This window comes from Oryzias melastigma, linkage group LG18 (assembly GCF_002922805.2).
Source record: "Oryzias melastigma strain HK-1 linkage group LG18, ASM292280v2, whole genome shotgun sequence".
NCBI lineage: Eukaryota > Metazoa > Chordata > Actinopteri > Beloniformes > Adrianichthyidae > Oryzias > Oryzias melastigma.
In genome coordinates, this window is record NC_050529.1 from 2,972,493 (window position 1) to 2,986,577 (window position 14,085).

The window sequence follows — 14,085 nt, forward strand, 5'->3', positions numbered from 1 at the left end:
TGTAAAAAGAGTGCAAGGACCTGAAGAAGGTAAACTCCCACAAAAAAGCGGGACCGGATGAAGTGCTTCTGAGAGTACTGAAAACCTATGGAGGACAGCTAGCCGGGGTGTATGCGGACATCTTCAACATGACCATATCCACCCTGAATGACTTCAGGGCGGTATCATACCTGTTCTCCAGGGTCTTTTCCATCCGCAGGGTGCTTAACAACTCACATAACTGCTGTATGAAGGCAGTTTATGAGAGGAAGGGTACTGATCCTCCTGTCCAGAGTGCGGCTATCCATTCACGTGCTTCCCCGGACAGACGAGAGCACACCAGTGGCACCTTGACGTCATCCGTTGGGTATAGGCTCGGTTGTTGCCGGAGAAACAGGTTGCAATGCATGAGGAACTCCGGGCATTGCTCTCGATCTCCATTGAACTGGTCTGGAAGTGCCAGCCACGGTCCCGGTGTGTGAGCAGGCATCGGATCGGACGCACCGGCGGTGGTGCTGGCGGCTGCCTAAGACAGCTGGGGGACTGGAGAGGACACAGAGGAGGCAGTGCTGACAGGTGGGTTGAGCTGCAGGTCCATAGCTTTGCTTGTAGCGGTCAGACGCTGAAGCTCCCGGCCGTTCTCGAGCAATAAGGCAGCAAACCACCTCTTTCAGAATAAGAGCAGGTTCCTGTTAGAACTGCCACAATAAGACAGTTAACACACCCCTCACTGATGATCCTGGGCTGTTAAGCCCATGCAGTAGACTTCCTCTGAATTCTTGAAAAGAAGTTAGCATTTCAGTTTAAAAACAAATGTCCCACACATCTTACACAGCTCAAACATTACCCGGACCCCCAATAAGTTTTGATACGTTTTTGTTTTTTTTTTGTTTTTCTGGTTCCGGGTCACGAGCAGACGCGTGTCTCCAGCTCTCCTCAACTCTTCGGCTTTTGAAAGTCTTTTAAAGTTGCCCACAAGCGACTTTAATCCTGAGCTACAGCAACAACTACCGCAACGAGGAGAGTTGAACATGCTACCGAAGAAAAATCGATCACATTAATGATATGAATGATCCTTAATAGCCTGATTTTATCAATATTTGATATTAAGTCCTGAACCGGATATTGATAATTCATGTAAAGAAAATGGTCGAGTCGGGGTGGGATTATATAAATTCGCTTCCTTCCAAGCGATTTACTTGTGATTCACTAAATGATGTTATATATGTATTGTGACCTGATTGCTTGAAATAAACCATTTCATTCATTCATTTCAAATTCTCCCAAGAATTCAATGTTCTGTGGTGGGAAAAAATTACTTTACTTAAAATTTTATTTTTATTCCCAAACGAAGTGCCTCAAACAAAAACTTCAATGACATTTAACTCATAAACATTTCTGAACAAACCCAGAAAATAACATTATAATTTGATTATTCCAGATACATGAGTGCTTTCATCCAGTTAGTGATTAAAATTCAACACCTCTAATTATTTTCCTTCAAAACTCTTAAATGCTATTTTTTTTATAATCAATTCATCAGTCACTTCAAAATGCCTTCATATACTTAGGAAAGTACAAACAATTAAATAATCTTAGTTCAGATAATTCTCAGGTTGATAATCCAGATCGTCGTCCTTCCGATAGAGGTCAGCAGTCCACTCCAGGTCAGATTTTTAAAAGCGGAACCACGTAATTTCAATGACATTCATACATTTACTGAATCAGTTCATTGCACTACCACCAGAACAAAGTCAAGAGCCAACGAGATCTTGGGTTAAGGGGTGAGACAGTCAACTCTCTCAACGAATCCTGACCTTACATTCATAGTCTCTGAGTCAGACCTGAACCACCTTCCTGGACCTAAACATGTTAGTTCAGACTAGCAGTATCAGATCACATCAATAACGCAGTTGTTACGTTCTAACAGAATCACAGGAGGTGTTTTCTCTGCAGGTCGTTTTAGCGTCACACATGTGCGAGCTGGACTTCCAGGTCAGTTAGACCAGCGCTCTGGTGAGAAAGGATGACACGGCTCCTAAGGCCAAACCCAGAGACAGGAAGAAAGCCATGATGGCTCCAGCTGTTTCAGCTTCATGAGGAAGAACCTTCCTGTTGAAGAAAGCATGCGGTTAGTTGATCAAATCCTTAGATTATTTATAATAAATATTTACAGACATCATATAATCTCATTCAGTATCAATTGAGGATTTAGGGGTCTGCTGGCAAAGACCAGATTGTTGCTTCACTATCTGCATCGCTGCTGATTTGACCTTTGTTCCTCTTTAGGGAAAGGTCACTCTTCTTTAATTTGTCAACTTTGACATGTTTTGAACCCCAAACCCTCATTCAGTTTTACACTATTAGTCTGGCTTTGAATTTGTCAGTGAACAGGTAAGAACAGGTACATGACGTAGTCACTGCAAGCATTTTTGTTCAGACAGGACTATACAGGTACACAACATTTCACTGGAAGTTAAACCCCAACCGATTGTTTAAGGCGACTGTGAGGAAGAGAAGCTTCCCGTCAGTCAGTTTCTTACTTTGGGCCGTAGCACATGCAGAGGCTCGCCAGGTATCCGTTACTAAAGGCAAAGAGGATCATGAAGACGATGAAGAAGCCATCGTGGTGGAAGAAGACTGGCAGGTGAAAACGAGGCTCAACGTTACACAACATGAAGAGGGGAATGAAGAGCGTTCGACACAGGACACACACAGGAAGAACCAGACTGTCTTTTCTGGGCTGTAAACACAAAGAATGTGTTACTGTGTGAAACAACTGTTTTCATACAAAAAAAAATATTTTTAAAGTTTCCTTAGTTCATTCTTATACTGGAAACTACTCAGTGTAAGCATAGTTTCACCCATTGACAGTACAATCACTGGACATATCAAACCCTCACCCCCACCACCCACCCCCATTCCAAGCAGGAAGTACCCACTGGTTCCAAGAAGCCAAAGTCTCATAGACTTCCATAGATAAACAAAGTTATTCCTCAGTCATTTTACTGGTCAGATTATTCATTCTTGCTCCGATATATTTTTCTTAACATCTTTCTAATTCTATTTTTTAAAGATATTTTTTTCTTTATCACCAGTTATTCAAGTCAAACTGAACAATCAGATGCCTCAGTAAAAGCATGTGCCGTCCGCTGGCCCCGCCTCATCCGTTTGATTTACAGCTTCTCCTGAGGTCAACCTCAGTGGGGGTGGGGAGGCGACTTCTAAAAGCTCACTCCTGATTGGTGACCGCAGTTCCTCTAAAAACGTGACTCAGACCGAAGCAGACCAATCACTGACGACGGGTTTCAAAATGGCGGCAGGAAGCTATAGTAACGACTTTGGCCTGATTTCATGAGGGCCAGAGGTCAGACATTTTCTATGGGTGATGTCAACACTTAGCTCTATCCAGTGATTGATATATGTCTACGGTTTTACTTCAGTCAATAAGTTGGGACAAAGAAGGTGGGTCAAACAGAACTGTCGGTCCCACCCACGTTTAATCCTGCTGTCCTGCCGTCTGGACTGAACCGGTTATAGTCCATCTGAAGGTCCATGATTGTCCACTAGACCACAGCAGCCCAAGGCTCTCTCATAGCCTCCCATTACGGGAAATCAAAAAGAACTTAGTCACAGAGAAACTTTGGAAGAGTCAAAAAAACTCACCCACATACAGACAGCAGTCAAGCTCCGCCCACTCCAATCACACAAGTTGAAGAGCAAGAAGCAGCAAACTGGGATGAAATACTTCTCTGTGTATTTAAAGATAAAGATCACAGTTATTTCTTTTAAAAGAAGCTGGAGTGTCATGTGACTACTGATTTACCCCAGGAGCCTCCTGCTGCGAGGGTAGACCGAGTGTCGGCAGTGACGGCAGGAAATATCCCAATAGTGACCGTGAACAGAAAGCACACCGACAACGCCAAGACCCAGATCTACAGTGAAAAATCACAGAAACAACAGAATAGAACTCACATTTTCTGTCATTGATGTAGGTCCATAGAAAACAGATATAAGTGCTCTCTTAAGCTGTGTGCTCTTTCTACAAACAGCTCAACAATAACAAACAAATCATGAATATAGAAGTAAAACTGCGGGGCATATTTACAAAAACAGGGAGTCTTTAGAAATATGCAAACTGCATTTGGATCCAATTTTTATCAACACGGTAACTAATTGTCTAGTAGAATGAGTTGGGCCTGATTTGTGTCTTTTGTTTCTGTTCCCCCAAAGACAAACTAACTGAACATAAATCTGACCCTCAAGGAACATTCATTAACTGCCAGTTCACAACTGAGCTTGTATTACAGTTACAGACAAGAAGTGATCATTTTAAACTAAATTAAACTAATTATGATGCATAAAAACTAATTTAGTTCAGATATTTCCAAGAATGTCAGATTATCCTAATTATAAAAATAACCTTCAACAAAATTGACCATTGGATTTGTGAATAGTCTTTGGTGTAAATCCAGTTTGGAATGGTGTAAACCGGGAGAGATCCGAGGGTTTGAAAATAACTGACACTGGCAGAAACTAAGAACAACATGGCAACTCTTACCTTCTTAAAGATCCTCACCATGCAGGAAATGTTGTTTGGTTCCACCACATCAGGTACTGGCTCCTTCATGTCTGGACATCCAGAATCTATTAGTTTACAGTCAAGCCCCACCCTCTACACACCTGATCTACCCTGTACTTATAAGCACTTTGGGCTGAATTGTAAAAAAAACTATTCTAATAGTTTCATTTAAAAACTATAAATAGAAACCAAAGAAAGTATGCGTTTCATGTCTAAAACATAGGTACCTTTGTTAATCAGCTGAAGGGAGTTCTGTCTGTCGTCTGATGTGAGTTGATGTTTTCTCTCCTGATAAAACTGGAAGAATTCCTGAAAACACAGAGAAGATGAGGAGTCACAATGACCCACAAAACGTTGAGCTGTGTTAAAATTTTAAAATCACTGTTTACCAGCTGAACTGTAATGAAGAACGTGTTTGGGCTTTGCTGACAGAACTTGAACAGGTTTACCACCAATGTAAACACGAGTAAAATAACCTACAACAGTATGACTGCTGCCAAAAAAATAAAAGCAGTGTTTCTGAAAACAAGCTGGCTTTATTATGGTCTTTGACATACATTTAAGGCGTTTCCTGATTTTTTTCTAACTCCACTTTATTAAGTTTTGCTTTTTTTCATTTACATTTTCCCCCACAACTCAAACATAACATTCACAATGAGAAGATCAGTCAAACAGTGCATCCACAATAATTAGAGTCAGGATTGTGTGCTCAGGTTTTGTCATGTTCTGTTTTCCTGTCAGTCTCCATGTTAAAGTTAATCATCCACAGCTGTCTTCATTTAGTTCATCAACCTCAGTGTATTTAAGAGCGTGGTTTTCAGTTCTTCATCATCAGATCATCTGCTCTGTTCTACATTCCTTTATTGGGGCTCCATGTTTAACTTTATTTAGTCAATGTTTAAGATCCTGCCACCAAGTCTTAGATGAATAAAATTCAATTGAAAAAACACAAAGTGAGTCATAACTCTAACTCAGGTTAAACCATCTGTCATACTTGATTGAAAGCATTAAGTTTTAGCTGTAAAGTTGGGCGACAGTGGCTCAGGCGGTAGAGCGGGTCGGCCAATGATCGAAGGATAGGCGGTTCGATTCCGGCTCCTGCCAGCCAAGTGTCGTTGTGTCCTTGGGCAAGGCACTTAACCCTACTTGCCTCCAGTGTGGCTCCACTGGTGTGTGAATGTGTATGAATGTTCCGGTGATGGTCAGAGGGGCCGTAGGCGCGTACTGGCAGCCACGCCTCTGTCAGCCTGCCCCAGGGCAGCTGTGGCTACAGTAGTAGCTTACCATCACCAAGTATGAATGAGGTGTGAATGAATAATGGATATACAATGTAAGCGCTTTGAGTGTCCTGAAAAGCGCAGATAAATCTAATCCATTATTATTATTATTAAAGTTGCCGGCACTTTTTTCCATCTTGAACCCGTTTGACTCTCTGTGTCCATTCATTTACAGATTTTAATGTAGCCTTTTTCAAATGGGCAGGTTTGGTTTTCACAACAACCAATATAATAAATACTAGATATATGCTAAATCAGAAGGTATGGCATCAAGTAGATAAAACAGAACAATGGAAGGAATCTCTTGTTTTACAATTTTCTTAATTTCATATTTAACATTTTTCCAGTCACCAAAAAAAGTGTGATCCTCTATTTCATTCATATTATCTCCAGCACAAGTCTACGGCAGGGTCTTTAACAAAACCAGAAATTACCAATGGAGCATGAAAAAAAAATCTAATTTTTACTTTTAAATTCTTTCCACAGTTGACTATGCCGTTATGGCTGGCCTCGCATAGTTTATCCCTTTTTTATCTTCTATAATGGAATTAGATTCCCATTTTTCTTATATATTATAAGTATTCTGACTGGCAGCCTCTGTAAGTCTCTTATATAAATTGGAAACATGTCTTCGTTCTGGAAAGTTTTATCTGTAATTGTAATAAAATGTCGCGATTCTAGCTCTTTCTCTGTGGTTTGGGATGTAATGCCTATAACAAGCCATCACTGCTGCCAACTGAGTTGCTCAGTGGTAACATTTCAAATTTGGAGACGCCAATCCTTCTTTATTTTCTGGCAAAAACAATGATTTCAGTTTTAGTCTAGGTCTTTTTTTGCTGCCATATAAATCGAGACAGAAGTTTGTTTAGCATAGTAAAAGTTGCAGCAGCAACTTTCATAGGCAGAGATTGGAATAGAAACAGAAGACGAGGAAGCACATTTATTCTTCCACTCGGCCCAATAAAGACAGAGGCAACATTTCACTTTTTATTAGTTTGTTATAGTTGGCTTCATAAGGCAGTGTATATCGAGATGTAAGAATAATTTCCAAGTATCTAAATCATTGTTTTGACCAATTAAAATTCACAATCTCACTATGCTGAGTTGGCCACACTCTAGAAGACATTATTGCCCTGATTTATTTAGATAATTTTATTGCCACTCTTAAAAATTGCATGAGTCTTGGAGCTGAAGTTGGAGGGCATTTCAAAAAAAGCAAGATATCGTCTGCAAATAGAGGTTTTTTATGGATTGTGCCTCCTGCATTCCTGATTACTTGGATTTGGTCGTCTTTATGTGTGGCCTTGGCTAAGGCCTCAATACCGAGAACAAACAAAATGGGAGACTGAGTCGCCCCAATGTACTACTCTCTCTACGTAAAAAAAATCAGAACGTCCGTTTACTCTTCCTTTAGACTTAAGTTTTTTTATACAGCAATTATTCGTCCCTCAGCTTTATCTGAATGAACTCTTCTAGATACGTAGTTGTAGAAGCTAATTTTTCTTTAACTGTTCTGGTATCGCCTGTCCGTCCTGGGATAGGATCTCTCCTTCATGTGGGAATCCCTAAGGTTTCTTCTTTTTTCCTGACTCAGGTTTTTTTTAGGAGTTTCTCCTTACCGGGAGGGAGGGTCTAAGGGCAGGGATAACCAGTTTATTTAGTCTTAGTTTTTAACTATTGTTCATATTTTGTAGCCCAATGAGGCAAATTCCTTTGTGATTTTGGGATATATAAATAAAATTGAATTGAATTAAACCAATCCACAAAGGTTTCATCGAAGCCTATTTCTATTAGTGTGTGTTCCAAAAATTTCAGTTAACCTGATCGAAAGCGTTCTGAGTGTAAGCCGAGAAGCAGGTTGAGGATCTCTTGCCATTAAGGATTGTAAATTCAAAGCTCGTCTTGCATTGTTTGTTCCATGACGATCTAAAATAAATCCAGTTGGTTCTGAATTTGAGATTTCTTGTTTATTTCTGTGTTCAGGTTGCTAGAATACACATCAGCATTTTATAATCCACACAGGAGGCCAATAGAACGAGAACTTCTGTGGATCTTTCCACTCTTTATGCAGAACTGCGATGATCGGTTCAGACCAAGTCTCTGGGGGATTTCCTGAATTTAAAACATAATTGTCTAGTTTGCATGATACAGGAGTGAGCTCATTAACATTTTTATAAAATTCTCTTGTAAACCCATCTGTTCCAGGCAACTAGCTGTGTTTTAATTTTCCAATTGTTGCTCTAATTTCTTCTCCTTGAAAGAGTTCTAGAGGCTTCCTCTTGTTAATTTTCTCAGACACTCTGTTGAAAAAACTTTGGGTTCTTTCTTCTTTAGGCTCTTAGACTTGGTTCTTGGACTGGAGTGTTTAATCTTTGGGACAACGCAGCTTGCCTGGGCTTTTTGTAAATGAAATGTTAATGATCCACTGGCCTTGTTGCCAGATTTGTATAATAATCTGATCAATAAATCTTAGTGCACCTTCTGCCTTATATGTTAGCAGCTCATCTCATTTTGTTCTACTGTCCCTACGTTTGTCCAGATAGTTGATGAAGTTTTTGGCTGTCTGTGCAACTCTGGGCTGAAACGTTGATCATTTCATTGTCAAATCCTCTTGGAACCGGTATGAAGGCGGTCTATGAAAGGGAGATTGAGGACTGCCTTCACACCATAAGGATGATGCAGGGTCCAAATCATATAAACACTTCCATCCATTTTCTAAACTACTTTGTCCGTTTCGAGGTCGCGGGGGTGCTGGAGCCTAACCCGGCTACTGATGGGAGAAGGCCTGATGCACCTGGACAGGTCGCCAGTCTGTCGCAGGGCCTCAATCACACACCCAAACACATTCACACCGAAGGGAAATTTAGGGTCACCAATGAACCTATGAAGCTCGTTTTTGGATGGTGGGAGGACGCTGGAGTCTCTGGAGAAAACCCACGCATGCACGAGGAGAATGTGCACACTCCACAAAGACAGAACCTCATTGGTGGTTCTGGTTCAGATCCCTGAACTTGAACTGGGCCTTCTTGCTAAGAAGCAAGAGCCCTAACCACTGCACCTCCATGAACCCCTTAAATCAACACTACAAAAACCAAGTCTTTAACAAAGATTTTAAATTAAAATCTTTTTACTTTCTTTTAATTTTATTTTAATGATCACATTTTTACTATTTCTTTTGTTTCTTTTAATGTTTTATGTAAAACAGTTTGAATTGTCTCGGTACATGAAATGTGCTACACAAATAAACTTGCCTATGACTATATTGGTATCATTGGCAAAGGAACTTAACCATTACTTTTCCTGGCTTGAGTCAGCCCTGCCCCCAACATACTAATACATCGGGATCACAAATTGGGATGTGTTACCAATTTAGGCAGGAGGATGTAGGACAGGACGGACATGAAAATGACTCCACAGGCCGTGATGAAATAACCAAAGGCAGCATCTTGTATGTTGGAACCACCTGAAAGAGGCAGAGGGTGGATGGAACATGCATCCAGCAAAATGGCAAACAGAAGCTTCAAAACTCAAAGAAATGTAAAACAAAAACAGAGTTGGTATGAAGAAATTAATGACTATCAACCAAATGGAAACAGGAGAAGTGTCAATATAGTTATGTACATGAAATAAATTCAGAAAATGAACAGCTAGAAGAAATAAACCGGGAATAAAGAAAACATATTTTAAATGTGCTTAACTTTCAATGAAGATGAAAATGAACTTTCATTTTAAAATGAAGAAAAAAAAAAGTGATCAAATAAGAATATTGCTAAATGGCAGATTCAGTCTGACATGAACCATACTTGCAATCGCGCAGATCATGGCAAAGGCAGCAAACGTTCCAGCCAGCCCCTGACCACTCATGATAGGGGTCGTGTAAGAAGCCGGGAGCAAACCGGCCATCCCAAACAGACTGCCCTGAAGAACCGCCCCGAAAGCTGTAAACAAGATTACATTTATTATCAACAGACCACCCTCCAGTCTGCAGATAAGCTAGTCATTAGAAAGCCTTCTCACAGTTAATGATGACGATCTTCACCATAGTTAGACAGAAGAAGGGCAGTGGATCCAGGGGGACTTTAACCAGAATGGCTGTGATGATGAAGACCAACATGATGACGAGTAGACTTCCCATCACTCTCAGGCGCTGCGGGATTCTGGGTAAAGATGAGGGGTGAGAAGAATAATATAGACAACCTAGAGCAACTGGTTACTGACTTCCTGACCAGTCGCCCCCAGCATGTGCGACTGGATAACCGCTGCTCATCCAGCATCATCATAAATACCGGCGTACCCCCAAGGCTGCGTGATGAGCCTCTACTTCCTCCTCACCCACGCCTGCAAACTTGTCAGCAGCTCCAATCCCATCATTAAGTTTGCAGATGACACCAGTGATCGGCCTCATCAAGGACAGGTAGGAGGAGGGTCGTCTGGCAGGGTGGTGCGACACCAACAACCTGCTACTAAATACTGCTGAAACCAAGGAGCTCATCGTAGACTTCAGGAAGAACGCTGACCCACACCCCCCCAGTCACATCAAAGGGAAGGCGGTGGAGCATGTGGACAGTTCCTGTAAGTCCACATCTCTGAGGACGTCTCCTGGACAACAGCATGCTGCAAGGTGATAAAGAAAACTCACCAATGCCCCTCTGAGGAAGAATGTCCACATCCTGGCAAACTTTTACCGCTGCACCATCAAGAGCATCCTGAGCAACTGTATTGCAGTTTGGTACGGCAGCTGCTCTGTTGCAGACCGGAAGGCACTGCAGAAGGTGGTACAATTTACCCAGCATGTCACCGGAGCACCACTTCCTGCCATAAAGGACATCAACAGAAAGTGACTTCTGAAAAGAGCAGGAGAAATCATCAAGGACTCCAGCCACCCAGCACACAGGTTATTCACTCCTTTGCCCTCTAGGAGACATTGCAGGAGTCTCCGGACTAAAACCACCAGCTTTTGGAACAGTTTCTTCCTAAACGGTTACCACACGCACCGGAGCCAGAGTGCCCCTGAGGGCGACAGGAACAACCCACTGTCGGACTCAGACTTTTAATGGGTGGTAGGTCAGGCGAGTGACAGCGGCGACAGAGTGCACGCCGCACAGGTCCCTGGTCTGGGGCAGCGATTGAGAAGAACGTGCTTCATGACAACATTGTTGCCTGAGTGGACTCAGGTCTCTCGGATGAGAACTGCAGACTCCGGCTGACTCGGTCTCACTTCTGATTAAGGAGAAATGCTCCTGCAGGCCAGAGTGGACCTCCGTCAGGGATCCGGTATGCAGCCAGCCCACAGAGCCGCCGATGGCAGAAGAATATGTTGAGTGAACACGCATGTGTAGTGACGTATCAGAGGATGTTTGATTGGCTGACCTGCATGTCAACCAGAAGATGTACTCCACAATGAGGATTATTTGCTAACAGCAGTTTAAACATAAGTTTCATTTATTTCTGCCGGCTGGCGATTGACCAGCCAGTCCTGATCGATGTGATGAGCACCTGTGCTCTAAAGTGTCAGTCGGGCAGATTCTGAGACAGACTAGCAACCTGTCCAGTGTACTCTAACAGCAACGGGAAAAGGCTCTGGAAACCCATGATCCGTTACTGTATGTTAGGACCTGTCCAGAGTGACTGATGTGCTTACAGTGAATGCAGGAAAGAGTTGAGACACGTGCACAGCAGAAGGGGCAGCATGGCACACATGGTCATCACGTTGTTAAATATAGCCTCTAAAACTGTGCGCCGTTGACCTGCTGCCTCTGTTTGGTTGACCAGAAGATCTGATGAAGACGAGTCCTTCAGTCGGCTGGTAAAATACTGCAACAACCAACACAGGGCAACTCCGTCATGTTTGTGTTTACATTCTAAAAGTTCAGAGCACAATTTCAGTCTGTCAGGTTGTAGCTGGATGACAGAAAACCGGAAGCGAGTCCACACCGTTGTAGCGGTCATGAAGAAGTTCCATGGCAGAAGCGTCCCCAGACCAAGCATGAAGAAGATCAGCCACACTCCGAAGTACCTGCAAACACCATAATGTCAGTCTGGGTGAGGGCTGGTGTGTGTCTGCGCGTCCGAGAGCGTAGACGGTCTGTCTGCGCATCCGAGAGCGTAGACGGACTGTCTGCGCGTCCGAGAGTGTAGACGGACTGTCTGCGCGTCCGAGAGCGTAGACGGTCTGTCTGTGTGTTTTTGCGAGTTTCTTAGGTTTCTCTTTTTATTCACAATTTGAGACATTTTTTCTGAAAATGTGTCATCAGTTTTTGACCTAAACCATTCCAGAGAAGTTTTAGTAGAGGTCTAACTGACCCCAGGAGCGGAGGGTGCAGAGATGGTACAGTCCCACAAGTACCTGGGGGGAGGTGGGGTTTGAATAACAAGCTGGAGTGGACCACCTTCACAGTAAGAGCCAGTCCAGGCAGTTTTCTCAGTAGGTTTTGTTTATTTTAACTTCTCCAAACTGCTGAATGTTTGATCCGGTTCTGGTGGCAAGTTCCCGAATCTGTGGTGCCAGTAAGAAGAACGTTTCCTGAAATTCATCCACAACCAAAGCTTTGGGGTTGGGGAGGAGAAGAGGACCAGGTTCATCGTGACCAAGCCCTCACACCCCCTCCAGGGGGAGGAGCTACTGTCCCAACGCTGCTCCACAGACAGTCTGAGGAGTTCTTTGTCCCACATTAAGACTCGGCATCCAAGGAAAACCAACTTTAACTTTGGAATGACATTGTTCATTCCATTCAAAGAGAACTTTTAGAGTTCTAGTGTCTTTCTGTCAGATTTCTGACCACACATCAGTTTGTTTTCTTTGATTTTTTTCTTGAGCTGAACTCAACCCTGACGTGATTTAAGAATGAATTTTCACATTAATATTCATTGGCTTCATTAATATACATCAGTGGAAACTAAAGAACACTTTCTTCCGTCTGTGTGCTAAACTGCCAGTTAAAGAGAAAAAAATAAAACTATATTCATTAAACTGAAACACTGACTGTATATATGAGAACACTAAAAGAGCTTGGAGGACATCCACCAATCAGATCATTACTAAGACTAGCATCATCTTAGCCGTGGGGCAGACGATCCTCATAATTTTACTCCTCAGACAGTAAATTTAGTCGAATTCTGCACCTGGCAAGCGTTAATTTTTTAGGTCTTTTCTTTTGTGTCTAAACTGGAATCTGATGCTTTGATCTTTAGTCCATTTTCCACAACCTGAAAACCTAAATAGACTTTTCAATCTGACAAACACTCGGATCAAGATAGAAACTAGTTCCATTTCATGCGGACATGCTTATATTACTTTTCTTTTTTTCAAAAAATTCCAGTAAACCAATTGAAGTATATTTACTAATATAGGTATAAGCATTAATTTAAGTAAAAATTATGTGTATTAAACTTTATTAGAAAGCAGAAGTTTATGTGTTGTGAGGTCTGGAGTCATAAGCCCCTCCCCCACCCATCTACCAGGGTCCGTTTCAAGAACCAGGTTTTGTTGGAACTCTGAGTTCGTGAACTCCAAATTCAGTAAAACTCCGAGTTTCAGTTCCAGAAAGAGAGATAACTCAAACCTGTGAAAGTGGGTTAAACCAAGCCCGTTCCAAGAAGCGGGTTAAGATGAACTCAGAATCAATCACTATGGTAACTGAGTCTGTGAACGAAACCTGGTCGGTAGCAGGTTTTCTTCAGGAAACTTAGAGTTCTCCTTTTTAAAGTGAAGGATGTTCAAATATGAGTTCCTCATTAACATTTAGAGAACATTTACATTAGAGACGTCACGTTTTCACCACGCAGAAACAAAATGACATGTTCATTCATAGAGCATCATGTAGAGAGGAGGCTGATTAATCCAGAGGAAATGTTATTTACGTCGGTAGAGGATTTGGAGGACACGAGTCGACTGACTGCAGTTTCCCAATTCATTTTTATTTCAGCGATATTATAAATAGTGAGTTTTTCCAGGGACTCGCTATTAAAAAATACAGTTTTCTTTTCCTTATTTTAAACCCTTAACAATAGGAATTAAGGAATGTCAAACACCGGAGAAGGATGTGGATTTATCCACCGTTCGAGACTAGCGTCAGACATTAGCTCAATTGACAGCAACGCTGCTTCACACTGCATAAGTAGCGAGTTCGACTCCTGGCTACGGAAATTTATTTTTACATTTAAAAAAATTCGGCGAATATTTTTTAAGTCTTGAGAATTAAAATTAAATAAATACTTTATTAACATATGCCAGGCAGCTACAGTTTA

At 42.0% G+C, this 14,085-nt stretch overlaps 1 protein-coding gene across 1 annotated transcript in view; it reads right to left on the reverse strand.

The window, feature by feature from the left end:
• Window positions 1–1,281: 1,281 nt before the first annotated feature.
• Window positions 1,282–14,085, reverse strand: part of LOC112144022 (equilibrative nucleoside transporter 1) — a 14,962-nt gene continuing 2,158 nt past the window's right edge. Inside the window, exons 3-13 of the mRNA XM_024268325.2 lie at window positions 11,773–11,854; window positions 11,480–11,652; window positions 9,856–9,995; window positions 9,642–9,776; window positions 9,204–9,301; window positions 4,789–4,870; window positions 4,541–4,611; window positions 3,806–3,914; window positions 3,646–3,731; window positions 2,523–2,722; window positions 1,282–2,091 (exon numbers count right to left, since the gene is read on the reverse strand). Coding sequence (XP_024124093.1) covers window positions 1,980–2,091; window positions 2,523–2,722; window positions 3,646–3,731; window positions 3,806–3,914; window positions 4,541–4,611; window positions 4,789–4,870; window positions 9,204–9,301; window positions 9,642–9,776; window positions 9,856–9,995; window positions 11,480–11,652; window positions 11,773–11,854 — 1,288 coding nt within the window. The 3' untranslated portion in view covers window positions 1,282–1,979. The remainder of the gene's footprint in view (window positions 2,092–2,522; window positions 2,723–3,645; window positions 3,732–3,805; window positions 3,915–4,540; window positions 4,612–4,788; window positions 4,871–9,203; window positions 9,302–9,641; window positions 9,777–9,855; window positions 9,996–11,479; window positions 11,653–11,772; window positions 11,855–14,085) is intronic.